Source organism: Teleopsis dalmanni, chromosome 2 (genome assembly GCF_002237135.1).
Source record: "Teleopsis dalmanni isolate 2A chromosome 2, ASM223713v2, whole genome shotgun sequence".
Classification (NCBI taxonomy): Eukaryota; Metazoa; Arthropoda; class Insecta; order Diptera; family Diopsidae; genus Teleopsis; species Teleopsis dalmanni.
In genome coordinates, this window is record NC_051847.1 from 101,914,940 (window position 1) to 101,942,408 (window position 27,469).

General features: G+C 33.4%; 2 protein-coding genes across 5 annotated transcripts; one reads left to right on the plus strand and one right to left on the minus strand.

Moving 5' to 3' along the window:
• The first annotated feature begins 8,067 nt into the window (after positions 1-8,067).
• LOC119682035 (phosphatidylinositol 5-phosphate 4-kinase type-2 alpha) lies at positions 8,068-17,375 on the plus strand. Of its 4 annotated transcripts, none has more exons than XM_038095374.1 (10): positions 8,068-8,256; positions 8,622-8,800; positions 8,875-8,972; positions 9,025-9,274; positions 13,733-13,863; positions 13,943-14,111; positions 15,003-15,151; positions 15,212-15,306; positions 16,751-16,815; positions 16,869-16,985. In XM_038095374.1, exons 2-10 carry the CDS (start codon positions 8,663-8,665, stop codon positions 16,983-16,985), a joined length of 1,212 nt encoding a protein of 403 aa, XP_037951302.1. In that variant the 5' UTR covers positions 8,068-8,256; positions 8,622-8,662. The 4 variants fall into 4 exon arrangements, with proteins under 4 accessions (XP_037951302.1, XP_037951303.1, XP_037951301.1 ...); XM_038095375.1 differs by having other exon boundaries at positions 8,092-8,256; positions 8,605-8,800; XM_038095373.1 differs by having other exon boundaries at positions 8,092-8,256; positions 8,617-8,800.
• A 5,899-nt stretch (positions 17,376-23,274) lies between these two features.
• LOC119675219 lies at positions 23,275-23,955 on the minus strand. Its single transcript, XM_038086407.1, has one exon. The coding sequence runs from the start codon at positions 23,953-23,955 to the stop codon at positions 23,275-23,277; it is 681 nt and encodes a 226-aa protein (XP_037942335.1).
• Between the last annotated feature and the right edge of the window lie 3,514 nt (positions 23,956-27,469).

Genomic DNA, 27,469 nt, shown 5'->3' on the forward strand with positions numbered 1-27,469 from the left:
CAAAATAGCAAGACCGGGTGGGGAAAATCATAACGCACCATTGTGTAGCATTTGCCTTTTTGTTTTTGTACTACGTGATATTTTCACCTGATTACTCAAAAATTTTGAATATTAATTGAATTTTCTACAAAATTTTATACACAATTTTAGAGTAACTCTCAGTTTTTTTTTTTATTTTCTTTGGTAATACTTTATAGCGAAGTAATTATGTCTTTTGGTTTAATGTGTTAATGTCAGGAACTGCATTCGGTGTCTGTAATTTGGAAATCTAAATGCTTCTAGTTTTGAAATAAAAGTTAATATTAGTAAGATGATCATTAAATCTTCTTAACACATCAATCGCATTCATACTAGTACATAATTTCACGATGTCAATCAAGTTATTATATTATTTCGTCCGGAATGATGGGCGTATTATACGAAAGTTCCTTCAAAGTCTTGTGGTGTCCACCCAAACGTATTTATGATACGTAAGTGAAACCAAAGAAGTGTTTTTGTCTTGGTATAATAAACATAATATGCCAGAATTTATATTCTGAATGAAGGAAATTTGGATCGTAATTAAATTTTAACAAGGAGTTGAGAAATACAACTCTGTAATTGTAATCCAATGTCAACCTATGTTCCACATGAGGTTGACAAGAATGAAAATGCAAGAAGAGACAAAAAGAATTTGATTGAGCAGAAAAAGTAAAAAGATTTTAAAAAGGTTGTTGGCAAAGTATATATAAGTGAAGATTTAAAAAATTAAGCAAATTGTAACTTTATATTATAAATAAAAAAAAATAAAAATAATTGTCTATAGTAACGACAGTCTTTTATTTTATATCAAAATAATACATAACATTTTCAATAAGTGAAGGTCTCAGGACAAAATTCAAACTGAAAACCACTTTTTAAACCATTTTTTAACTAGTTAACGCTGCGATTACATTACAGGAAAATTTGTCTTGCATATTGGTACGTATGTTTTTTCATATGAACACGTAACTTGCTACGGTTACATTGATTGTGAATTAACAGTTCTGCTATATTTATTTTAAAACCAAAATGGATAAAATATATTTAGCAAAAAATCCGCAAAAAATCCGACGACCACATGAAGACGAGACAGTCGTTGGTCAATCAAATTTGCTTGGCGGAAACCTAGGAGAGAGGAATGTCTTCTGTAAACAGTTTGAAGAGGAGAGGGGCTAATTCTGAGCCTTGTGGAGAACACCGTCGGAAATGGGGAAGTTACGGGATAGGGTGGAACCGATTCAAACTTCAAAGACCATATTGGTGAGAAACTTATGGTATTAGGGAGAAACCGAACTCGCAGAACTTGTGAAAAAATCTTAAATTAGACGGTGTCAAAAGTTTTTTCAATCACAAAGGAAGTTTTGTTTATAAGTCCAAACAGCCAAGGTGAGGGAATTTTATTTTCTGAGGAGAAGGACTTGCTTGTAGAATGATGGAAAGATGTTGAGAAGTAAGAAATGTTGCATGGCATGAACTGATACACAATACCAGCTGACTTTCTGGGTGTTTTAAGTTGGAGCATGCCGAAGAGTTTAAAACAAGTCAAAGCTGTCGTCGACATTGAAGCAGACGGCAGGAAACTGTGTGGAGGAGGTGATAATACTTTCTTTGAAAATATTGAAGAGCCCTTAGACTCTCGTCGAAGCTAAGCGTGAGGTGATAGTGTCTTGCAAATAACTCGTCGAAAACGATTGTTTTGTCTGTGTCTTCGTACACTATGGTATTGTAATAGCGTACATCAAAGATGGATCTATTGGATTCACAGCTTTGTCTGATCGTAGATCAGAAGACTTTGGACTGGCAATGTACAGCACGCAGTTTGACACTAAGGGAGTTGAATCTGGCCTGATAGATCAACTGCGCAATAATGGTGTCCAGAATCTTGAGGATAGTCTCTTTTTTTCTTAGTTAAATGTGATTGAGGCTGGGAACAACAAGGGAACTTGATAGGATTTGTGAACACGCGCAAAGAGCGGGGTTAGGAACAGATTTAGTTGTGTTAAACAGAGAAATGGGCTTGTGGTGAGACCTGGCCACCGTTACACTAGGCCTTACAAAATTAGAAGAGCACCTTAGGTACATAAACATAAGGGCAGGGATTTTTTGGATGCAAGCTTTACTGGTACGAGATGGCAAGTCTAGCTGCAGTTGCGGTATTTGGAAATCGTCAAAGGAATTGGACTAAGAGGAAGAGGAGGGAGTTGACGCACACAACGATCGGGGTAGTTGCACTGCTTGGCGGATCTCTTTCTGTGCCTACATATATGACAACGAAGATGTTACAATTACAAAGACCATAGTATAAGTTAACCAGTGTTGACCATGCGTCAGCATAAATATGTAATAAACATTGCAACGATGTCAAGGCAAGTGCGTGTAAATATTGTTGTTGTAGTTAAAAAATAAATAAAAATTAGTTTATATTCAAAATTTGTACAATAAGCAAAATAATTTGTATGTGCAGCTGACATTGTTGTTGCAGTTAAATAATAAATACAAATTAGTTTATATTCAAAATTTACACAAAAAGCAAAATAATTTGTAAGTAAGTCCACAACCAAATATTAATTCAATAAAGAAATTCAGATATAATTCTCAACCAAAAGCGTAACGTTGTTTCATTTAAACGCTCCGCCAACTGGATATTAATAACTTATACAAAGTCTGTTATCGGATATAATTGACAAATTACTATGGTTGGTTAAATCCACATTAATTTTATAATATATATTACTTTTTATTTCATTATACACATTATGAAACGCATACTTTTTCGCATACCATAGCCACTCGTATGTTTATTTACAACAGTAACCAGTTCTTGCAATACCTTTCCCGCACACCAATGCAGATATGATTTACTTTGAAGGCATAATTGTTACTATATAAGACTATCATTTTATACGTAACCGAATAATCTCCATTAGTTAGGCCATAAATAGCAATTTAATTTCTTGGGCTATAAAATATAATTGGTATAACTCTCAACAACAAATTTCCTTTTTTAGATATAGTGAAATATACTGATATATTAATATACACAATTAGTAATTGCTTTGTTTTTACTTATACTAATCGACGTTATTGCATTGGGTTTATATTTATTGCCACCATTATCATACAACAATTTGTTATGTGTTCGGCGACCCAATTTACTTCTACATACATTTTATCAAAACACGAAAAAACTACAATCTTAATTTTTTTAGTTCGTTCCATCTCTAAAGAACATTATAATTACTAAAGTTCTTACAATCATAGACTTCTTTTTGTTCCTTCTCTTTGTTCTTTTACCGACACAGTTCTTTTACAGCTCTTTGTTTACAGGGAAGTCATCATTCTTTCTGGGAAATGTGGGCTATTCGTTCATTTTCATATACAACCTCACTGATCTGCAATGAGCTCCATTGCAATATATGTCGATATATCTATGATTTAAACAGAAGTATAGATGAATATTCAAGACTGCTCGTTGGAATATGTGCTCTATACAGAACGCAAAAAGATTTTGCTTGGTAGAAATTGGTTATGCTAATTACAAGATGTACTTTAGATTCTTATGGTTGTGAATATGCGATATCAATAGCAAAGTTGGGTTCTGACAGGATTAAATGTTATTCCGTTTCATATCGCAGAGCTGTGAACTACATACTAGAGCTGTATAAATCGCCAAAGGACGTTATATTGCTATGTATGTGTTTCTAATCTTCAGGATGATGAGATATGAATTCTTCATCTTTACGCCGTGATCAATCTGTAAGAGCCTTCAACACGTTATTAAATGATTTCATCCGGCTGCACATCGACATGGCATGTGCAGAAAAAGTCAACATGCACTCGAATATATCACCCAGGATTTAGGTATAGTGGTGGATCCTAGAATTACCGATGTTGATGGAAAAAGCAGAAGATATTTTTGTAATTCAAGAAGGAGAGAAAGTTGCGGAAGATATTATTGGTGATAAGTGAGCGCTTCTATCACATCTAATGCGGCTACATTGGAAAAATTTGGGTTTATCTTGTTGCACAATGATATGGGGTTCTGGCACGTAGCTTGAGTTCCGCAATCATCGTCATATGATATGTTATGTCTTCAAATTTCGAAACCACTTAGTCTTGAAACTCCGACATCGGCAGTGGGGTCGCACAAAAGTCCGATCTACCTATCGTCGGCTCTAAAGTAAGCATCCTCACTTCGGAGGCTTCGAAATTCACTCACCCCAAAAAAAAGGAACAAAGAAGGTTCAAGGCGGCTATGTCATCAGATCATAGCATAGCAGAGGCTCTAAAAATCGACACGCAGTACTACTGTGGTGTTTTTCAAGCAGAAGTTATGGCTATCCATTATGCTTTTAAAAGGATTCTTGGCAACCGCACCTCCGAAGAAAATTTTTTATTTTCTCGGACAGCCAAGCTGCCATTAAATCACTGGTAAGCACCTCAGCCCCATCAATTACTACTTAAAATTGCCGTGCTTCCATCAACGACCAAGCTATGTGCGCTAACGTTCACCTTACCTGGGTTCCTGGTCATAGGGATATTGCGGGTAACTGTAGGGCGGATGAGTTTGCCAAGGCTAGAGCTCTTCTCCCTGGTATTCACTTATTAGAAATTGGCGTTCCAATAACGCCAACTAAACTAAACTAATGCCAGCTAAACTGGCTATTAAACAAAAAAATTTAAACATTGCTAAGCAACAATGGGCAATTGAGCCCAGTTGTCACATTTCCAGGTCGATTTGGCCTAACTTGGACAAAAAACGTACGAATCAGCTGCTCCAACTAAAGAGGAATCTGCTCAGCACTACGGTATCGGTGCTGACGGGTCACTGCTGATAGGGAGGCATGCTATGAGACTGGGTCTTCCTTATAATGACCTCTGTCGCGGTTGTAGCTCTGAGGACGAGGAGAAAACTGTGTTCCATCTCATGTGTCAGTACCCATCTTTAGCCAGAAGAAGATCAAAAATCTTGGGTGCCCCTTTTCTGACCGATCTGACTGAGCTGTCATCCGATCATACAATGTGAGGGACTTGGCCACATTCATAGAACTGTCGGGTTGGTTTTCTTTTACCTAATGGGGGAATTGTTGCCTCTCTGTTGGGCGTTGGTCGTATACTGATCACCTTGTCTATATACGAACATCGCTTTTTCCATGTTGTACCACAACGGGCCATTATTTGTGCTCAAGTGGGCTTTCTTGGTAAACAAGGCCGCCACTCCAACCTACCTACCTAGTTTTCGTCATTGATGATGAATCCATGAGGAAGTTGTCCGAACTAAAAGATCGGATTGCATACCGGTTCATTTGAGACTGATGCTTAAGTGAACCACTCCAGCTTTCTCTCACACCCCGTGGATAATGTTCCTAAGGTGGTTTAGGATGACAAAACCATCCAGTCATCCTCGGCTCCCTCAACATCCCATACGGATTGTTGCCCAACAGTGGCTACTTCTGAGGAAGAGGAACTAGACACTCGTCCCTTCACTAGTAAAGCTGTTAGTACTACTAATGGGCGCGGTGCCCAGATTCCCACCTTATAAACAATGCCCTCCACGGGTACAGTAACAGTTGCAGGTACACCAAGCACCACTATCACTAAACCCCCCTTAATCAGTAAAATTTTACCGAAGCAATCAAACGGTGCCAAGGACAAAGGTTCTCAACGAGACAAACGTGAAAGTCTCGTCCGAAAGTCTCTTAACGAAACCAAATGAACACTCTCAGAGTGTTTCAGGCAAATCTGCACTATGCTAAAGGAGCATCAGCCACCCTGTGCGGAATTGCCAAATCAACAACATCGCTCTAGGACTTATACAAGAGCCGTGGGTGTACGGTGGCCACATTAGGAGGGGTCACAGACAAAGTCGTGGTCTCTGCCTACTTCCCAGGTAAAGAAGAGACCGTTCCACTATCGGAAGTCTAGCAAGACTCAGACTTCGCTACTTATCCACTGCCTATCCGCTTATAACGAAATTAGGCAACATCTCTCCAAAGGACATATTGGCATTCTTAACTGCTACTCGTCTATGGAACTAAAGTGGGTAAGTCACAATAATCCTCGAGGATGCAGTGACGCGGTGACTAGTTCCCAACCCTTTTTGAAAATAAAAAAAAAAAATAAATATGCCCCAATATTATGTTTTCACAAATTAGCATTTTTAGCGAATTACATTTTGTATAAAAATAAATAATTAATATAAAATTGAAAATTAAAATGAATGCTGAATCAAAAGGATGATATGAATGTCGGAAATCTCCCAATTTTCAAATTTATGAAATTTTTGAATTTTATTTACATATGCTTTTTGACATATGATTACAATATTCGTTGAAATATCCAATAAGCGTTCACAATAGTTCGCTTATTGCATTCGTGACATTTTTTTCTCTACTGGCCGAAGTGTTTGGGCAGTAAACAACTACTGGCCTATGGCCATGTTATGTAGAGTGTCGCGGGCACGGCAAAATAGGCTCTTTCGCGCTATGCGGAAAATTCGTGTTATGTGAAGTGCCAATTTTGCATTTTTACTACTTTGTCCTTTTTGGTTGTGCCTAAATTTAAAAAGACATGTGATATGCTTTTTTTAATTTGCCACTTAAAATAGCCACCAAGAAAAAATTCATAAAAGCTGTAAAAATTTTAATTTATTATTATATTATCTTATAATAATTGTTAACAGTAATTACAAAATTCTACGCCTTTCCTTAAAATCGGAAAATGTAGTAATTTGATTATTAGTAGTTTATAAAATAGGCTGTGTTGCTAACTGCCATTTTTCTTCCAAAACGTATTGAAATTGAAGGTATTTGCTCCTAAAAGACGCAAATTTTGAAATTTATTACTAAACAAGACTGCTTTGCCTTAGTGCCGTGGCACAAATACGCCGGCTCTCATGTTGGAATTTTAACCGACATATTGTCTTTTCTCTCAATCCAGTTTTATAATTTGCATTGAAAACAGCAACTATTTTACTCATGCCGTGCCCGAGATAGTAAATTTCGGTTTGCTGTTTTTTGCCACTCTTGTGAGCCACCGGAAACGCCTGTCATATATTATTTAACAAAAAATATTCATTTCTGTTGTACCTATATCAGGACAGATAATGGAGAAGAGCTCACAAGTTTCTATAGTGCATTTATAATGTTTGTAATTCAATAAAATAAACTATTTTTACTATTAGGAAATAACAAAAGAAGTGGGACTATGTGGACTCAGGACGGTGAGCAGTTATTTATATTGGCCACATAACGGAAGAAACACATTGAAAAAAAAATTCAATTCAATTTCATAGATGAAAAGACGATATCCGCACGAAAGGGCCGTCACAGGCCGTGACTAGTCACCAGACACTACGTATATTTTTTTATTTTTAATTTTTTAGTTTTTTATTTATTATCAATATAATTTTAATTTGTAAGTTATTAGTGTAATTATTAGTTGAAAATAAACGTACTGAAAATTAAATAATTTATATTATTTTATAAATCATTGCACGTTCTTTTCTATATGCAACCACTGCTAGATTTATTATATGAACAATGTAACATATAATATGGAATAAATTATTTAAATTTTCTGCATTTTTCATGCTTTTCTTCCAACACAAAATTTAATATCAGCTCTTTACAATTAATATGTAGACAAATAAAAGATCTACAAATAGAAATTTTTGACACATAAAACCTCTTTCCCATTCCTTAAGTAGCTTGTGCTAATGTGATCGACCAAAAGCTCAATGTTACTAAGTAACTTACTAAAAAAACAGGAAAAGAAGTGGAAACGTAGTATTATGATCGTGACCAATCGTATTTTATTTAAACTTAATACAAGTTTGGACATTTTGTTGGAATTTAAATTTGTTATAAAATTCAATTCTATCATTATATTTAATTCTGCTTGTAACCACACACAATCACTACACAATTTAAAATATATACATATGTGTGCATATCTAGGTTCTCTTTTGCGAACTTTCATAACTAGAATTGTGTTTGTTTATTTATTCAAATGAATTCTTTTTCAACACTGGTTTTTATTCATATGCTTAGTTATCGTTATCGATGCTATAATTTAGTTTTTGTGCATCACAAAAAATTTTTTCAGAAAGTAAATCGCAATATTCAGAAAAACATTGTGGCATTTTAATGCATTTTAGGATTGCGCGTATATGTTCTTGGCGTTATATTAATTATATATTAGAAGATTTTACTATATGAATGTGGTTGCGCTCAGGTGAAGGTTTAACAATATTGGTTCTAAATATCACAATACCGCAGATTAGTTGTTGTTGAATTGTGTTTTCGAACATATATTATGTCTTAAAATTTAATACAGATTCATTGGATTAATCACTATAAGATGTGGGCGTTCACAATATCTGATTTAAATAAATGGTTTTATATAAATTTAAAATATAACTATTAAACAGTAAAATAAAAGCATCAATATTCCTAGAAATATATACATATGTGTGATTTATTGGAATAGAGCAAATATATAAATCATAATTTTTATTGTATCTTGCCCATTCAAAATTTTTTTTATTGTTTTGGCTGCATACCAATAGTTTTTTAAATAAAGTTCTTAATCTAGTATAGACATCGAACCTTAAACAACTGATAAGGATAAACAGTCAAAAATGGACAAAAAAGTCGCTAATGCGTCTCAACCTCGCATTTTAAAGAAAAAACATTTCCGAGTCAAACATCAAAAAGTTAAATTGTTTCGGGCAAATGAACCAATATTAAGTGTATTTATGTGGGGTATTAATCATACGGTATGTAAAGAATGAAGTCAAAAAAATTTTAATTCTGATTTATTAGATAATTTTATTCGTTTCTTTTTAATTAGATAAATGAGTTGAGCCATGTGAATATACCAGTTATGCTGCTACCAGACGACTTCCGTGCGTACTCTAAGATCAAAGTCGATAATCATCTATTTAATAAGTATTCCTACTGCTAAAATAAAGTTATATATACTAATGTATTGTTTTGTTAGAGAAAATATGCCTTCGCATTTTAAGGTTAAAGAGTACTGTCCACTTGTATTCAGGAATTTACGGGAACGCTTTGGTATTGATGATGTAGATTATCGCGAATCCCTTACACGATCACAACCATTGCAAATTGAATCTTCTGGAAAATCTGGAGCACAATTTTATCAAAGTTACAACAAATTCTTCATAATAAAAAGTTTAACATCAGAAGAAATAGAACGCATGCATGCTTTTTTAAAACAATATCACCCAGTAAGTAATATATTAAGTTTTACATATATAATAAACAAGTAGGACATATGAATTTAACTGATTCATGACAAAAACTGTGTGAATATAACAGATGTCAGTCCAGTTTTTGTCTTTACACTTGAAATCTGATTTAATATAGTCAAATTCTGTGAGTCATATGTTACTATAGACATCTGTGAATTAAATTGATGCAGTGGTAATAGAGAATGCAATTATAAAATATTACTTCAAATTTGTTTGTGTTTTGCTAATGAGGTGTGTTATTAAATATAAATATTAATGAATTTTTAAAAATGTGTTTATTCTGTTTATAAAACCATATTTTTAAATGACCATCACATTATATTACATCCCATAACAAAAGAAATTCGTATGAAACAAGTAATGTGAATAGAAATTTATGAAAACATATACATATTTGAACAAAGTAAGATTTATAAATTTTTGTATTATTTTTATTCAACTAATTTATATTTTATGTTGGTATAAATTGTCCATGAAACCTTAGTATTAATTGCCGTTTTTTTTGTCTCAATACAAATTTTTTGGTATCTTTTTGTAGATAAATACTACATACTAAAATGTGCTTTACCCAATAGCTTTTTTTCTTTTTTTTGAAAATACATATTTGATTTTAGCATTTTTCCCTTTGAATTAATTAGATTCAAGATTCATTTTTTATAAGAACATCATTGTTGTGTCTCTCATCATTATTCCAATTGGAATTATAATGTCTTTGACTTCTTGCAATTTGGCCTTTTTTCTTATTGAATAGAACTTTAAGTAAAAAAAGTACTATACACAATTTATAAAATAAGAATGTGATACAGAAAATTATAAACCATTTAGGGTAGTTAAAAGTGGAATTGAATAATGTAGGTCAAGTTTTTGTCGCTTCTGAATTTTTTAAATCCGTTAATTGTCATTCCCAAGAATTTTGAAAGTCTTTATCTCTGTTCAACGATATTACGTTGTTCTAAATATAATGATATTCACTTTTTTACATGAACTTACTTCGCATAAGGGAATAAAATTTATGCTGCCATAACAGTAAAAAAGAATTATATTTTCTGTTTATTTTTAATTTCTGGTAAAATAATGCAATTAAAGCACGATCTTTGAATTTTTTGCTGTGGTATGTTCTGAAGCACATTTAAATCGGTTGTAACTGTTGTTTTACCATTACAAAATTCGTAATGGGTTTTAATATCGTGTTGGTCGATTAGTTCTATCTTACGGTTTGAATCCAATATATATACAATTTCTATGATGAATAAACCTCATAGATAGAATGCAACAGAGATCTAATTTAGAATATGATATTATATGTAATGATAATGATATGTAATGCGGGATATGTCAAACCATCTTCAATTAATGAACCACAATTGGTTAAGTCGTATTATACAATGTTTGAAATTATTTATGTGAACGTGAACGGATGTCTCGAAATAACATATTTATGTATGTATGATGTCATATCCACTGATGTTGGTACCTTCTATTATTATTATTATTCTAGAAAGAATATGTCTTGTATCTTCTGGTATGTTACTACCATTTACTATTCGACGAATACAATTCTCAATAATACTTGCTTTTGCTATTTACCATTAACAGATCACAAGGACCAATTTTTGAGTAAACAGGGATTCGTCTTTCAAAGCCAGTGTTTAGTTATGGTCAATAATATGTTGCTGTTAGAATAGTTAGTACATTTAGCGTCAACATTTTAACATTTCAGAGTTATCAGAAACAGGGCATATTATTATCAATAGAGTTCAAAACAAAAATTGGACAACTCTACTGCGTTTTGCACTTTACTGCGTTTAGAAACTATAAAGCCACAAATTTTTATTGGGAATCATTTAATAATTTTTCTCAACTGTTGTAGGTTTTTACAAGAGTTTTGAATACTAGATAAAGAATATTTGGTAAACTAGAAATATGTAATATTAAAAATATTTTGAAATATTAAGGATTTTTGGGTAGATTCTTATTGATAGCTTGCATTTCGATACTAAAATGGAACCTCTTTTCTTATAAGATTTTTCGAACACAGTAAACATTCTGATTATCAGGCAATGAATGTAATAGACAGTAAGAAACGGTTTTTGCAGTCTATATCTATATGGTTACTGTATAACTTTCGAACAATTTTATTTACGACTTACTCCGCGTTACGCATATTATGTATTAAAAATAATTTTTTTTATTATGACCGATATTAAAACTGTACTGGTAAAAGTGCTTTATAAACGGGCTTATCGGTGGAAAAATAAAAGATAAAAGCTTCATATTGCAATAACGCTTTATATACATTTTAATCTTCATAACAAAATTCTTAACAATAGATATCAGTATCAGCATTATTTAAATCCACAAGCATAATTTGCTTAACTAGTATAACGTAAATATACTGATTGAACTAAAAATATCAAAAATTTGTAATCAGAACCTTATTTGTTTTGATTCAAAATATACAATATTTAAAAAGTTTAAATAAATAATTAGTGGCAGATCTATATTTATAAAAGTTAACTTATTGTTACAAGGAGCTATGATACATTGTAATCCTTGATCTCAACATAGCTATGCATGGAGAGTGTTATATGTTTTAAAGTTAACAAAGATGAAAACTTCATAAGTCTTATAATATCATCTGGTTCAAAATTTTGTCCTTTATATCAACAAAAGTTAGGTTTTTGGAATTATTAAATTAAATAAATGGGTACACTGGCGCTTTTATACTGTGTTCGGAAGCATTGCCGTCTAGAACAAATTTTAATAAAATGCACTTCTGCCTGCAAAACAGATGGACTAATTCTTATTTAAAAACTAAGTTGAAAGCTAGTTGTATGTACACAACCACTGCTAAGTCGATTTTCAATTATTGAACGCTAATTTTCTACCACCGTATACAAGAATTCCGTATATTATAATGGGCTTTATCATGGACTATATTTTTTCTTGCGTAGTTGTTTATTTCTTCTTATCTTTTAACAAAAATAATTTGGCGATATGAAGTTTCATTGAATAGTAGTATGGAGATTCTATAAAGTATAGTAGTTTACAACTAAATTTTTACATATATAACAAACAAGTTGGGCATTATTACAATGGAACGATGCCTTGTTTCTAGGTCGTACAGTAGAAACTCACAAAGGAGAACCACTTGGTTTTTCGGGTAGTTCAAATTTGCGAAAACTTCTAATATTTGAACTTTTTTTATTTCTATAAAGAACTTACAAAAAAAAAATAACACTCTACATAAAAACTTTATTTTACAGTTGAAATCAATCCATAATAAGTATTATTGTATAAAATATTGAGTAATGTTTGTTTGTTTTTTAGGTTTAGACAAATTTTTACTATGTTATCGTTACGTTATTGGTCTTGTGATCAGTAGGAAACGAATCATTTTTTTTTGCACCAATTTATTAAGATATTGACACATATAGTGTGGCATTAAACTCATATTCAGATCCGTTTTGAACTTGCATTTTTGAATGTGTTTTATTAATGTGCGCATTTTGGGAACTCCCCTATTAATTTTTTTGAAACAAATTACGAACAATAAAATTTATTATCTAACTAATTTATACAAAACTTGAAAAATAAACAGAAAAAAGAATTCCCTCAAAAATTAGAATCAAAAGTTCTAATTTTAGAGTTTTGGTGCATACAATTCAAATTTGTGAGAGTTCTAATTTGTGAGTTTTTACTGTACGTGTAATACCAAGCTTCACCATGTGTTACAATTTTATTGAAACTGCTGCACCTTCTATTTTTAAATTTTTTAAAGCAAATACTGAACAAAATACATATCCGCCGCTTTCTAAATTTGAATTAAAATTCAAGGAACCCATCTAACTGATTTCTTTGTGTATCCAAGACGATTGCTTAATGTTTGCGATAGAGCCATGGTATTGCCATTTAAATCAAGTTTATCAGCAATCACTTTCTGCGTCTACTTTGGATCTTCAAACTAATTCTCCGAGAACTATAGGTTGCTAACCTTCATCCTGTGTAGTGTACCAAAACGTTCATTTTAGATCTTGTGTTTTCGTTTCACAATTTAATCATATTGAGCCATTTTAGATTTATTTAAAAACAATGAATGCACCTACGGTTAGATAAAATGTAAATTCAGCATTTATTCATACAAAGTAGTTCGAAAGTAAAAGTAAGTAAAAGTTATTGAGTTGCTATTTTTGGCATACTTATATGAAAAAATTACTGTGTTTATAAATATAATATTTTAAATAAAAATATTATATAAGCGCTCAGAATTAGGTGTATTGCATAGGAGAGCTGCGAGATATATAGGGTTTGGATATTTTATATGTATATGTGCCTTATATGTCACTTATAGAAATAGTTACGAAAATACAAACTGAAATTATTCCTAACTTGTTTATTATTACAATATCAAAGATTTATATTGTTTTTCTTTAGTACGTTGTCGAAAAGCATGGAAAAACTCTTCTACCTCAATATTTGGGTATGTACAGAATAACAGTGGAAAGTGTGCAATATTATTTCGTTGTCATGCGTAATGTATTTAGTTCGCATTTAACTATTCACAAGTAAGTTATGGTTTCAATTTCTTTTCGATAAATAGCTATTTAAAACATTTAATATTAAAAATAATGCATACATTTTCAGAAAATTCGATTTGAAAGGCAGCACCGTCGACCGTGAAGCTTCCGAAAAAGAATTGGAAAAAAATTTACCTACTTACAAGGATAATGATTTTATTAATCAGAAAATAAAAATTGACATTGGTGAAGAAGCAAAACAAAAACTTTTAAACATCTTAAGCAGTGATGTTGATGTATGTATATATGCCTATAATGCGAAAGATGTACTGATTGTTTCATAGTTATTACCAAATAATATTTTTCTACATTTCCTTTCATTACATTTTTGATTAAATGTACTTCTTTTAGCATAATTATGCTTTACTATTATTATATATGTATGTTATTACGATATCTTAAGTAAATCACACTGATCTTGTTAGTATATTCCTTTGAAATATTTATAGAGAGGTTTCGAACAGTAGCAAACTACAACTAGTATTGCATAGAAAAGAATTGAATTGAACTTTATCAATTTAAAAAAAACTATAATTATTTAACTCAATTATTCTACAATCGGTTTATAATTACGTTCTAATATAACACAGCAATTGAATTTCTTAATGAACTTTCACAGCAAATTAATAAAACTCCAAATTAGAACCAAGTTAAATACGGCTTTGGTCAGTTACCTAATGAACACTGACTCTGAGCTTCAAATTTGACAGGATACGAATTCAATATTGGTATTTGCAGTCTCAAAAAATTATTTACGAATAATTAAATACAAGAAATAATTTTAAGACCACTGAAGATGGATATTTGGCAATACTCGAAATAACTATATGGTCAACCAAAAATTCAAATAATTAATATATTAAAAAAAATTGTTTGTGTTTGTTCTTCGTTACTGTTCGAAACCTTTTTAATCAATAAAATAGTCACTGCTGTCATCAATTATGTTGCTTAATGACTTTAATATTAATCTCATTAATTGGTAATGCAAACTTAAAGTATTAAGTACAAGATTATCAATTTACTCTTTTTAAATTTGTAGTTATGCTTTTATTTTCATAACTATATACTATTGCTTGAATAATAGAACAATAAAATTTTAAGTAAAAAATGGTTGTCTTTTAAATCAGCTACTTACCAAACTGCACATAATGGATTACTCACTTCTGGTTGGCATCCATGATTGTGTGCGTGCTGAAGAGGAAGCGGCACATTGTGAAAATTTACAAACAGGTCGAAGTGAAAATAGCGAAAGTGAAGAATGCGATAGTGGGGAACGGTAAGTAACTTTAAACATTTATTAAATATTATAAATAAATATAAAAAATCAATTATTTAGATGGACATATAACACACCCCCTGATTCTCCTAGAGGAGCACAGTATAAGGAAGTTGTTTACGAAGTTGATATCTATGCCATTCCAAGTATTGAAGGTAAATTTTATGATTAGTAATTTGAAGAAACTAGGTATGTCTTGATAGACAACACTATGTGACAGAAATAAAGTCTTTTAGATTTTTAGAAATTAAATGATGTAAGAAATACGAACTTCTTTCTTGTCTTCAAAAATTTTTTTAAATTATATTTTTAAAAAAACAAAGAAAACTTTACTGCTTTTAATAACAATATTCCTTGGAAAAATATGTGGGTTCCTGCCAATTGATATACCGAAGAGTTAATGAAAACATTCCGTTGTAAGAGATACGAAGCGTTAATTCATTCTAAAAAAGTTGACTGTAGAACTAAATAAATTATTTTATACAAATATATAGAAAAAATACTTTCAAAGAAAATAAAAACAAAAAATAATTTCGAATAAACTTTTAGCTCTCGCTTATATAATTATCTGCCACATTGGCAGCTGACGATGTGCATTATCTTCGATTTAAGTGTTATGCCATGATTCCATTTTCGCCATTTTAACCTGTTATAAGATATACAAGACATGTATCTATCATTATGTTGAAGACTTCATTAACTTTTTTTTAATACTTACCTCATTCTTTCACAGTTTCCAAAGTAAATTTTCTTAATAGCTGGAAGCGTCATCTTGATATGATTTTGTTCGTCATTCACGATAAATACGAATGTAAGGAAATATCGGTAATTCCTCGTTTTTAATTTCGTACTGAGTTAACTAACAGGTATACACAACTTATAACAACTCGTGAGATTTATTAAAATAATTGCACACGAACACACCTTGTGTCACCCGACTTAAATGATGAACTTTTTAGTGTATACATTTTCTCTGCACACTAATTATCAATAATTATATGCAGTTCATATTTACTACACATAAATAAAAAAACACTTTAAAAAATTTGTATTTGATTTTTCTAAAGTGTGAAATTATTACTTAATTATTATTATTAGGTAATTGAGTTTGTGTTTAAGGTGCTCTGGTGTAAGATTTATTACAAAGAAGGCTCTTATTTCGGCCATTAAGATAGCAGACACAAATAAAACAGTTGTCATTGCTATATATACCAGGTTCTGACCACATTGTTATACTTCCAAAAGGCATAACTTTACGCTTGTCACAATCCTAATATCATAGTTTTTTCGACGGTAATCTTTAATATTATGATTGTATAAAATATTTGAAAATTCTATTCTCTTGAGAAAGGTATATTTTATTATTCCCTTGAAAACTCAATTTTTGAATTTTAACTTATTATTACCAGGGATACAGATGGTAATAATCTAGGAGAAAAGCACGCTAAATTAACATAATATAGTTGAAAAATAAAAAATATATTTATGTTACAAAGTTTGTATTTGTTTACTAAAGTATCAATTAATTTTAAATACAATATTCTTTACATAATATATCTCAATCACTTGAAGCTAACATTAGATATGTTCTTTTTTCAGAGCGACGTGAAATATACTTTATAGCAATTATTGATGTATTGACCCAATATGGTGTTAAAAAACAGGTAACATTATTCAAGAAAAATCTATAAAAAAAATTTATTTTTGGTCATTTTAGGCGGCCAAAGCTGCTAAAACTGTGAAATATGGTAGTAATGTTGATGGTATTTCGACATGTGACCCCGACCAATACGCCAAAAGGTTTTTAGATTTTATGGATAAAGCTATAGAGTAGAAATATGTTGTATAACTTGCAAGAAAAGAAAACTGAGACCGATATTTCATTATACATTAATATACATATTCGATATCTATGTACTACATATATTAAGTACGTCGCAAACACTATATATATATATATATCTATGCGTATATATATGTGTTAAAATATACGCATATGCATAAGAATGTTAATTCACACATATAGGTATATGTTGATTACTAATTTTAAATATTTTATAAAATAATTATGTATAAGTTTAAAATGCTTTAAGCATATTGCCAAAAAACTCATTCAATATTCATTATATTTATGCACTTCAAAAATGAATTGTGACTTTGTATGTAAAAGAACAGTAACACTCTTTGTGTAAAAAAATAAAGGATATCAAATTTACATACTACATATTCTTAGTTTTTTTTGTGCTGACTTCAATTTTACTTTTAAATAATACGCGCGCAAGCATAATAATGTTTGTATAGTTGTTATGAAAATTATACTTTTTAAAGAAAACAAATAATAACGCCTTTGTTGTTACCTTAAGTATATAAAGTTTATAATGCTTAACGTAAATTTTGTCTATGCGAAAAATTTATATTTATTTTCGTTTGATTTTGAATTTAATTCCTACATCTTAATGTTTTTATTGTTCTTTATTATTATTCAAATGATTTAAAAAAACGGTCGTATTGAATCTAATAATCAAATTCGTAAAACAAGTTTACTTGTAGTCGTTGCTTTATTTTTTACATCGTATTGCTGAGTACAATCATCTGCAGAAGTTTAGATGTGAAGACTTGAATATTCCACAATCGGTATTCATTTTCTTGTCTTGAATTAGTTCTTCCTAAAACTAAATAAATACGTCTACAAGATATCTGTCTACAAGATAAAAGCAAATCTGTTAAACTGTATCAAACGCTTTTAGCAAAAGCAAGGTCTACTCTTCACATACAGAGGCGCTTTCCATTAAGATTATTTAATTAAGCCCTTCGCAGCACACCTCAAATATTTCACATCTTCTTGATGGGGACTTGCGTTTTGTATTGCATGTTTCGACTGCACACTATTCCCTGTGGTTTTCCAACCTAACAACCGATCAGAGGGGCCTGCAATTGGCTTCCAAAATCGATTAATCCTCTTTTGGTGTTCTTCATGTCGCGACTTCAGCAACATCTCTCTGTCTTTTGATTTGAACAAGGCAGAGAAACAATTTCGTAGCATAATTATCAAAGCTGCCACCATAGCTGTTCCCGCAGGTAGGTTAAAAATCATTAGACTAGGTTTTCCTAGTGACGAATTCTGAACAACAACACGTAAAATAGTGGGCGAATATCGCCTTAGTAAATGGAAGGAACATTTAGATAACTGCGACTACCAAAATGGTTGTGGACTACCATTACCGCACTTTCTAATCCTTCCCATTTCAACAACAAAACGATTTCATTTAATGGGATCACCTTCCCCGATCCAAAGCATTCTTTTCGTGCCCAATGCTTTTACTTCCCATGATACGCGCAGACATATTCCGACGGCACCACGCTGTTCTTACCAGATGATGTACTTAATTTGATCAGACAAGCTATAGCCTCAAAACCACTTGAACCTGATGGAATCTCCATGCTCATGCTCAAGAACCTCGGGATCTTTGGTATTTCAGTTGTGACACATTTTAAACTCGTCCATCAATTTACACATCATCCCTAACGTATGGAAGCCAGGTAGAATAATTCTTTTGTTAAAACCGGGTAAACCGGCAGGTTTAGGTGAATCTTACAGACCGATTTCCGTTCCATCTCCAGTAGCCAAAGTTCTGGAGTTTTTAGTATTCAAACAGATACCTCCTCACATTCACCTAGCTCCTCGTCAACATGGTTTTTGTAAACGTCATAGTACCACTTCAGCTCTTTGCGAGATCACATCTCAAATCTTTAATGGCCTCAATCAAAATCGCCCGTGTGAAAGCACGGCGCTTGTTGCCCTTGATCTCGTAAAAGCATTTGACACAGTCTCCCATAGGACCCTATTAAATGACATAAACATCTATCCCTGACTCTACTAAGAGATGGCTCTGTAACTATCTTGTAGGCAGATCATCCTTTGTTGACTTTAGAGATAAAATGTCAAAAGCTAGAAAATTGAAACAAGGTGTCGTCTAGGGCAGCGTTCTTTCACCGATTTTCTTCAACTTATACATGTCTAAACTCCCAGACCCCCTGAGGGAGTCAGTGTCATAACCTATGCAGATGACTGCACAATTCTAACTACGGGCCAGGACCCTTTTGTACTGTGAAATAATTTAAATGCATATCTTACATCATTGGCATCATTTCTGGTTGATAGAAATCTTCATCTATCACCAAATAAATCATCAGCCACCCTCTTTACTACTAAAGAGGTTTCTTTGACTCTGCCCATAAATATCGGTGAAACCACGATCCCCACCACTACTAAACCAAAAATCAGATTACCATATTTCGTCCTTACAGGTTGATGCTTAGGCTTAAAGTCTTGAGTCAAATGGTTGACATCCTTCCTGTTTGTATGCACCTTGATTTCCTCTCTCTCGCACTTTTCTTGATCTCGTTTCTTCAATCTGGATAGGCACCTCTTTAACTGCCTCATCTTTCGTTATTGTTCGCGTAGCTGCTGACTGCAGGTGTACTATTATATTATTGAAATACACTGATTGAGTATCTTGTCATTACTGATTTTATTTAAAACAAAGTTCTGTATTTATACAAATTTGTTCTAAGACTAATTTTACATTAAGGTTAAACTAATATGTTATCTGTTATCTCTAATTTTAGTGAACTGTATATTTTTAATTACATTTCATGAAAAGTTAAAAAAAGGACGAAGGTCCCGCCATTTGGGATTCTATTTACTTGTAGGCTTATCCTACTTAATTTAATTCTTTATTTATTTATTAAAGCAATAAATAATTACTAAATTTTGTGTGTTGAAATTACACGTGTCTGTTGTTTTATTCTTAGTTTTCCCAAACCGTAAAAAGAATGACAACCTTATTTTTACTCAATAAAAATATTATTAGTTTTTAAAAATTTTCTTTTATGGCCAACTCATCTTATTTTCAATAATTTACTTGTTCGAGTTTGCATGGCCAACTTATATCATTTTAAACATTAATGTGAATATGCAATCGCCACATCACTCCCCTGGCAGTGACTGAGTCATGTGCGATGTCACGTTAAGTCAAATTTAACATATCTTCTTGGAACCTGCACTAATCGTCCCTTTCGTGTTACATTACTAGGTTTGGTATCCATTCGAGTATCTGCCATATTTTCTGTACGTGATGGGCTTACGTCTTCATTGTCACTTGATAAAAATGCTACCCTTACCCGATCAACACTCACCCGCACCGGTTTTCCTTTAATTAGAAGATCATATGTCTTGTCTGCACGCCTCACAACCTTAAATGGCCCATTGTATGGTGTTTTTAATGGTGGGCGGACACTATCATCCCTCAAAAACACGTGAGTAGCATGTTGTAGTTCCTTCTGTAAAAATACCTTTTCATTTGAGTGATTTGATGTAGGAACTGATCGTATTTGAGACATCATCTGTCTCATGTTTTCCACGAATTCATGTTCTGGGAAATTATCATTATTACTTTGTTCCAGGAAATCGCTCGGCAATCGCAAAGTTGTCTCATATACCATTTCTGCTGGAGTTGCTTTCAGGTCTTCTTTAAAGATATTTCGAAGCGCTAACACAATCAAAGGTATTGCATCAGACCATTGATGTTCATGCTTACATTTCATTGCAGTTTTCAAAGTCCGATGAAAACGTTCAATCAAACCATTCGCTTGAGGATGACGTGGACTAGTTCGGATATGTTTGGCACCAATGAGTTTCGCTAATTCATTAAACAGTGCTGACTCGAACTGTCTTCCTTGATCTGTTATGATCTGCTTCGGAACGCCAAGTTGCATGATCCAACCATTGATGAGCGCTGTGGCCACCGTACTGGCATGTATATCCTCGATAGGGACTACCGCTGGCCATCTGGTAAACCGATCGATACATGTAAGGCAATATCGGTAACCGTTTGACGATGGTAGAGGCCCAATGAGGTCAATGTGGATTACAGCGAACCGCTCACTTGGTACGTCAAAATTCAAAATTGCTGATCTATTATGTTGCGTGACTTTTGCTCGTTGGCACGGAAGACATAATTTAACTCGCTCCGCAATGTCTTTTGCCATGCCCGGCCATACGAAACGTTCTGCTATTTGCTTAATAGTGGCTCGCCGACCAGCATGTGCTAAATTATGTATTGAATTAAAGACACGTTGTCTAAACTGTTCAGTTACAAAAGGACGCACACGATTTGATGATACATCACATGCAATTTCCTTAGATGCATTTGGAATGAGTATCCATTTCAGTTGAAGTGCAGATTTATTCGTTTTAGACAGAAAACCATTTGTTTCAATGTCGGTTTTCTGGCTTTCTGCTAATTGATCAAAGTCAACTAGGTCTTCGTTGCTGATAGTTTCGATGCGTGACAGAAAATCAGCTACCGGATTATTCTTACCAGCTATATGTATAATGTCAGTTGTGAATTGACCGATGTAATCTAAATGCCTTAGTTGGCGTGGCGATGCCTTTTCCGGTTTCTGTCGAAATGCATACGTTATCGGCTTATGATCAGTAAAAATAGTGCAACGTCTACCTTCAATCACATGTATGAAATATTTAACGGATTGGTAAATCGCGAGCAACTCACGGTCGTACGTGCTGTACTTGGCTTGAGTATTCGTCAACCGCTTTGAGTAAAACCCCAAAGGCTCGACTTGTCCGTTATTGATTTGATTTAATGCAGCGCCAACAGCTACGTTACTGGCATCCACGTGAAGTACAAGGTTTGCGTTTGGAATTGGATGAACGATTGTTGTTGCATTAATTAAGGCTTCTTTGTATTCCGCAAATGCGTTATCTGCATCCGCGGTCCATTCAATAACAGTTTTGTCCTGTTTTTTGTTACCCTTAATTAAGTTCTGAAGCCGTCTCTGGATCTCCGCCGCTTTTGGAATAAAACGTCGATAAAAATTGATAATTGCAATGAATCGCCGTAGCTCATGCACTACCTTTGGTTTTGGAAAATTTGCAATCGTCTCAATTTTCTTGCCTGGGGGACGAATTCCTTTATGATTCATGAGAGGACCTAGGAATGTTACTTCTTCCTCTGCGAGCACACATTTTGCAATGTTTATTTTCAAACCATGTTCTTGGAGACGTTGTAGCACGCTGCGCACATGTTGTATGTGCTCGTCTATGTTATCGGATGCGATGCAAATATCATAAATATAACATATGGCAAACTTAAATCCGAAAAGAACTTGGTCCATGAACCTTTGAAATGATTGTGCTGCATTACAAAGTTCAAAAGTCATCACATTAAATTCGTACAGGCCGAAAGGTGTAATTATTGCTGTTTTTTCTCTATCCTCTTCAGCAACCGGTATATTAAAGTACTCCTTTTCTAAATCCAACGTTGTAAAAATGCGTTTTCCATTCAGCGAATGCGTAAAATCTTGCATGTGTGGAATAGGATAGCGGTCAGGAACTGTTTGGGCATTAAGTCGACGGTAATTGCCACAAGGTCGCCACAAACCATTTTCTTTTTGCACCATATTTAGTGGACTCGTCCATTCACTCTTGGATGGTCTACAAATTTCTTGCTTCAACATATACTCAAACTCCTGCTTGGCTGCTTGCAGTTTTTGCGGATTTAGCCGCCGTGCACGCGAGAATACAGGCTGACCAGTGGTGATAATCTGGTGGCGAACCGTAGTCTTAGGCTCGTTATTATAGTTATATGAAACAGGCATTGTCACCTCCTTGAATGAGTTTAGAAGCTCTTTGAATTTGTGGTCATTCTGAATGGAAAAGATTGACTCATATCTAGTGTGTTCCGATGCACATTGGGTACTCAACTTTGTTTGAGTATCGCTCAGGCATCTACGTTTTACATCTACCACAAGACCGTAATGTTTCAAGAAATCGGCACCCAAAATTGGTTTTGAAACATTGGCGATTATAAAATTCCAATCAAACTTCCTACGAAGGCCCAAGTTCATTGATAGCAACTTGTTACTGTAGGTTGGAATAGCCGAACCATTCGCTGCATACAATTTGAATCGAGACACTGGTAGTATTGAGAAATCAGCTCCAGTATCTATCAGGAACTTGAATTGTGTGTTTCGATCCGTGATGAACAGGCGGCTAGACGTATTTACAAATTGGACTTCATCGGCCGCCACCGATGAAGTCTTTATTGGTTTCCCTGTTGATTGAAACTACACGGCAGGGAACATTTTTTTGTTTCCACACCGAAACGATAGTGATAGTAACACATAGGATAACGTTTTACTTGTGAATCAGTACGGGTTGAATGACGTCGCTTGCGATCTGGAGTTTGAGATCTTGTTCTGCTTCGTCTTTGTGCAGTTTTTATCTCCGCAATCTGCTTACTCAAGGCGTCTATGGCTTTCATGATGTGATCATTATTCTGTGCAGATGTGTTGATAACAGCTACAGAATTGTAGTTTCCCATTTCCAACATCAGATCTGCCTGTTGCGCACATTTGTCCAAGTCAGCCTCCGAAATTGAAACGACTGCTCGCACTGCTTCTGGCAAACGATCCAGCCACAATTGTTTAATTGCTCCATCATTCATGGCGCCGCTGGCTAAATCTCGCATGGTGCGCAACAAATGTGTTGGCTTACTATTATCTAACTGGCACTTCTGAACTAGTCGCCGCAGTTTTCGATTTTCGGAGTCTGCAAAGTCTTGAATTAATGGCTTCTTAACTGCTTCGTATTTTTCTACAACAGGGGGAGCACGAACAATGTCCGCGATATATCTTAAAGTAGCGCTGTCAAGACTGCCGACTACATGATCATATTTGGTTTGGTCAGTTGTGATTTCTGCGTTTCTGAATTGGGATTCCATCTGGATGAAGTAGAGGTCTGGATCTCTCTTACAGAATGCTGGTGCTTTGATTCCGATACGACAAATGTCACCTCGAGGTTGTTCGTTTCAGTAATCATTTGATACATTACTATCTGCAAGAATGTTATTTCTATTCAGTTTACTATTATTGCTTGCTTCGACTTGCGACATTTTTGATCACGTCGGGGTCACCAATTGTAGGCTTATCCTACTTAATTTAATTCTTTATTTATTTATTAAAGCAATAAATAATTACTAAATTTTGTGTGTTGAAATTACACGTGTCTGTTGTTTTATTCTTAGTTTTCCCAAACCGTAAAAAGAATGACAACCTTATTTTTACTCAATAAAAATATTATTAGTTTTTAAAAATTTTCTTTTATGGCCAACTCATCTTATTTTCAATAATTTACTTGTCCGAGTTTGCATGGCCAACTTATATCATTTTAAACATTAATGTGAATATGCAACCGTCACATACTTTACAAATTTATTATAATAATTAGATACGGATAATTAAATGTTATACGGCGTTTACATTGGCCGAAAATGGCTCATTTTGGTCAAAAATCGAAAATGAGTATCGAATGGCTCATTCTTGCATATAAAATTTCAAGCGCAAAAATGAGCAATTTTCTCACATTCTGTATGAATGACGTTCGAATGCATTCCACATACGTTCCAAATGCAAAGGAATCCATTGAACATACCCTAAATGAAAGCTCTTCATGGCATTTTGACAGTTTGAAAAAGCTGTTCTTAACATATTTACAAAAAAAGGTAAACAAATGTTTGGTGGTTGCATTTTCTTGAAAACGATGCACTGCTTTTTAGAACTTTTACTTCCCAAAAAGTAATTAAAAATATGTTTTAAGTTTCTAATGTAAGGTTTGAAGGCATATTTAACCTTCATGCAACATTTTTTTGGCACAGGCCAAAAATCAAATCAACATGCAAGTTGAAAAATCAGCTGTTGAAATGAGAACAAATGAATTAGAACGAATGTAAACACTTTCAAATGGCTCATTCAAAATGAGCCATTTTCGGCCAATGTAAACGCCATATTACAATGTTTGCTAATGTATAATAATAATATTGTATTTTTTACCCTTGTTTTTTAGTTTTATAATTCTAGGAATTTAAGCGATAACAGAATTTAGACGATATAATAATAAACTATAATAATATAATATAATAATATAATAAAATAATTCATGTTCATGATTGAACATTCTGCCGGGGGCCATAATTTAGAGAAGCTATTACATAAATAGTTATAATAATAAAATTTTAAGAATAATATGATTAATATGATAAAATAAAATTTATGAAATATATAATAATATTAATTATTAAAGATGTCATCATGAAGTGTTGTAGTAGTTGTAGTTTGAATAATTCCTGTATAAATTTTTTAGACCATCCTTCTTTTATATTTCAGCTGCTAGCGTTAAATATAGCGTTTGAAAATATATTATTACTGCTTACCAAAGTAGCAAAGGCCTTGTTGTCGTTATCAAAAGTATTGAGTCAGATGTAGAACCTATTGAAATCACAAATGCAAGCGAAATGGTCCAGTGCAATGCACAAACAGCCAAGAGTATGGCCACACTAAGTCTTATTGCACTCTTCGCTCAGTGTGCATAGCATGTGGCGAGCTTCACCGTAACTCCGAATGTGATAAAAAGGCATTAAAGGATTCCAATTCCATAAAATCTAGCAACTGCAGTGGAAATCACACCGCAAACTACAGAGGCTGTCCTATTTATAAAGAACTGAAGCACAGGTTAGCTCTGCAGAAAGAAGCGTTGCGTAATCGTACAAAAAGCTACCCCATTAAATTAGTTGAAGTGTCCAAATCTTTAACTTGTTTTATATTCTAATGTAGTTAAATCTGACAATCAACAAGCCCCTCCAGTTCAAAATAATAGTTTGAAGATGATGATCACCACTCTCACCCAGAGCTTAACTCAGTTCATGTAAATCATGCAAACTACTCTTAACGAGATAATTAAAATGCAAAGCCAATTAATGCAAATATTTTTGTCTAAATAATGAGTACTTTAAAAATTTGTACATGGAATGCAAACGGCTTAAGCCAACATAAACTTTAACTTACAAATTTCATGACCCGAGAAAATGTGGATGGAAAACAGCTTTACATTTCCAATTTAAATAGGAAAAATGCGATAGACATAATATCTTCTTGGCAGCCAACATATTGGCCTGCCGATAACAATAAAATACCCGTATTAGTGCGTATATCTATCTTCTATACTAGTGCGTGTTGTCAAAGGCACCTTATGTATCTAGAAAGCGGATATTACTGTTTCCTTCTCTTCTATACTGTCCCCTATCATGTTTGTCAACTCAAACAATGCCGTTTCAGTGGATCTCTTCGCCTCGTAAACATTTCGGCATGGATGTAATGGGGTAGTTACAAGTGCTGTCGTTCTGATGAAGTTATCCACAACTTTTTCTATTGTTTTTAGCATGAAGGGTGTGAGGCAAATGGGTCTGAATGTTTGAATGGAGTGGATTCTTCTTACCTGTTTTTGGTATGAAAACCACCTTTACCTTTTTCCTGTCGTTTTGTATATACCCAAACGCAATGCTAGCCCTTGTTATCTTCGTCAGTGGGGTTAGCAGGTATTTTATTCTCTATTGAATAAGTGCCGAAAGTATACCATCTATGCCAGGTGCTTTGAATGGTTATCTGTTGCTCGACAAATTTCCTGATTGGTGTTCTCAGTTTCTTGTTCCTCCATGCTGAAGGATTCTGGGAAGTGAGTTTCGAGAAGTAATTGGATCCTTCCCTCGTCACCTACCGTGTACGTATTTTCATTTTTTTTTCAAATTGGTTCAGGAGAGTGTTTTCTCTCTAGCCAATACTTTGCAGAGTCTTGCTGCTTCCGTACTGTGTTCTATGCTGTTACAGAACTTCCTGAAGCTTTCTCTTTTTACTCTCCTAATTTCCTTATTATAGAGAGTGAGAGTGCTTCTATACTCGGTCCAGTAGTCAGTGCGCTTGGATCGGTTGAATAGCCTTCGAGCCGTTGTTCTCAATTAGTATTATTATTAAGACATGTTCTTTATTATAAAAATTAAAATTTAAAAATTAGAACTTAGTCTATTCACAAATAATATTTATAAACTTCTTCCATTCGTCTCTGTTTCTGGCAGTAAAACGTAGTTGTTAAAAAAATTTGTTTGTTTCTGTTGCTAATAATCTACCTTTAGCGTTTAATGCTAGCTATATGTAACTTCTCTTAAGCGCGTCGAACGCCTTTTCAAAATCAATAAAATCAATCCGAGGCTTGTTCAATAAGTATTCTAATGGTGTTAATTTGGCCGATGCACGAGTGCCCTGGGCGGAAACCTGCTTAAGTTTTACGAATAAGCTCATCTAATGTTACCGCGGTTCTTTCTAAACTTATTTTGTTGAAAATTTGGAAAACTGCTGGTATTAAAGAAATTCCACTCCAGTTGCTGCATTTCTTTCGGTCACCTTTTT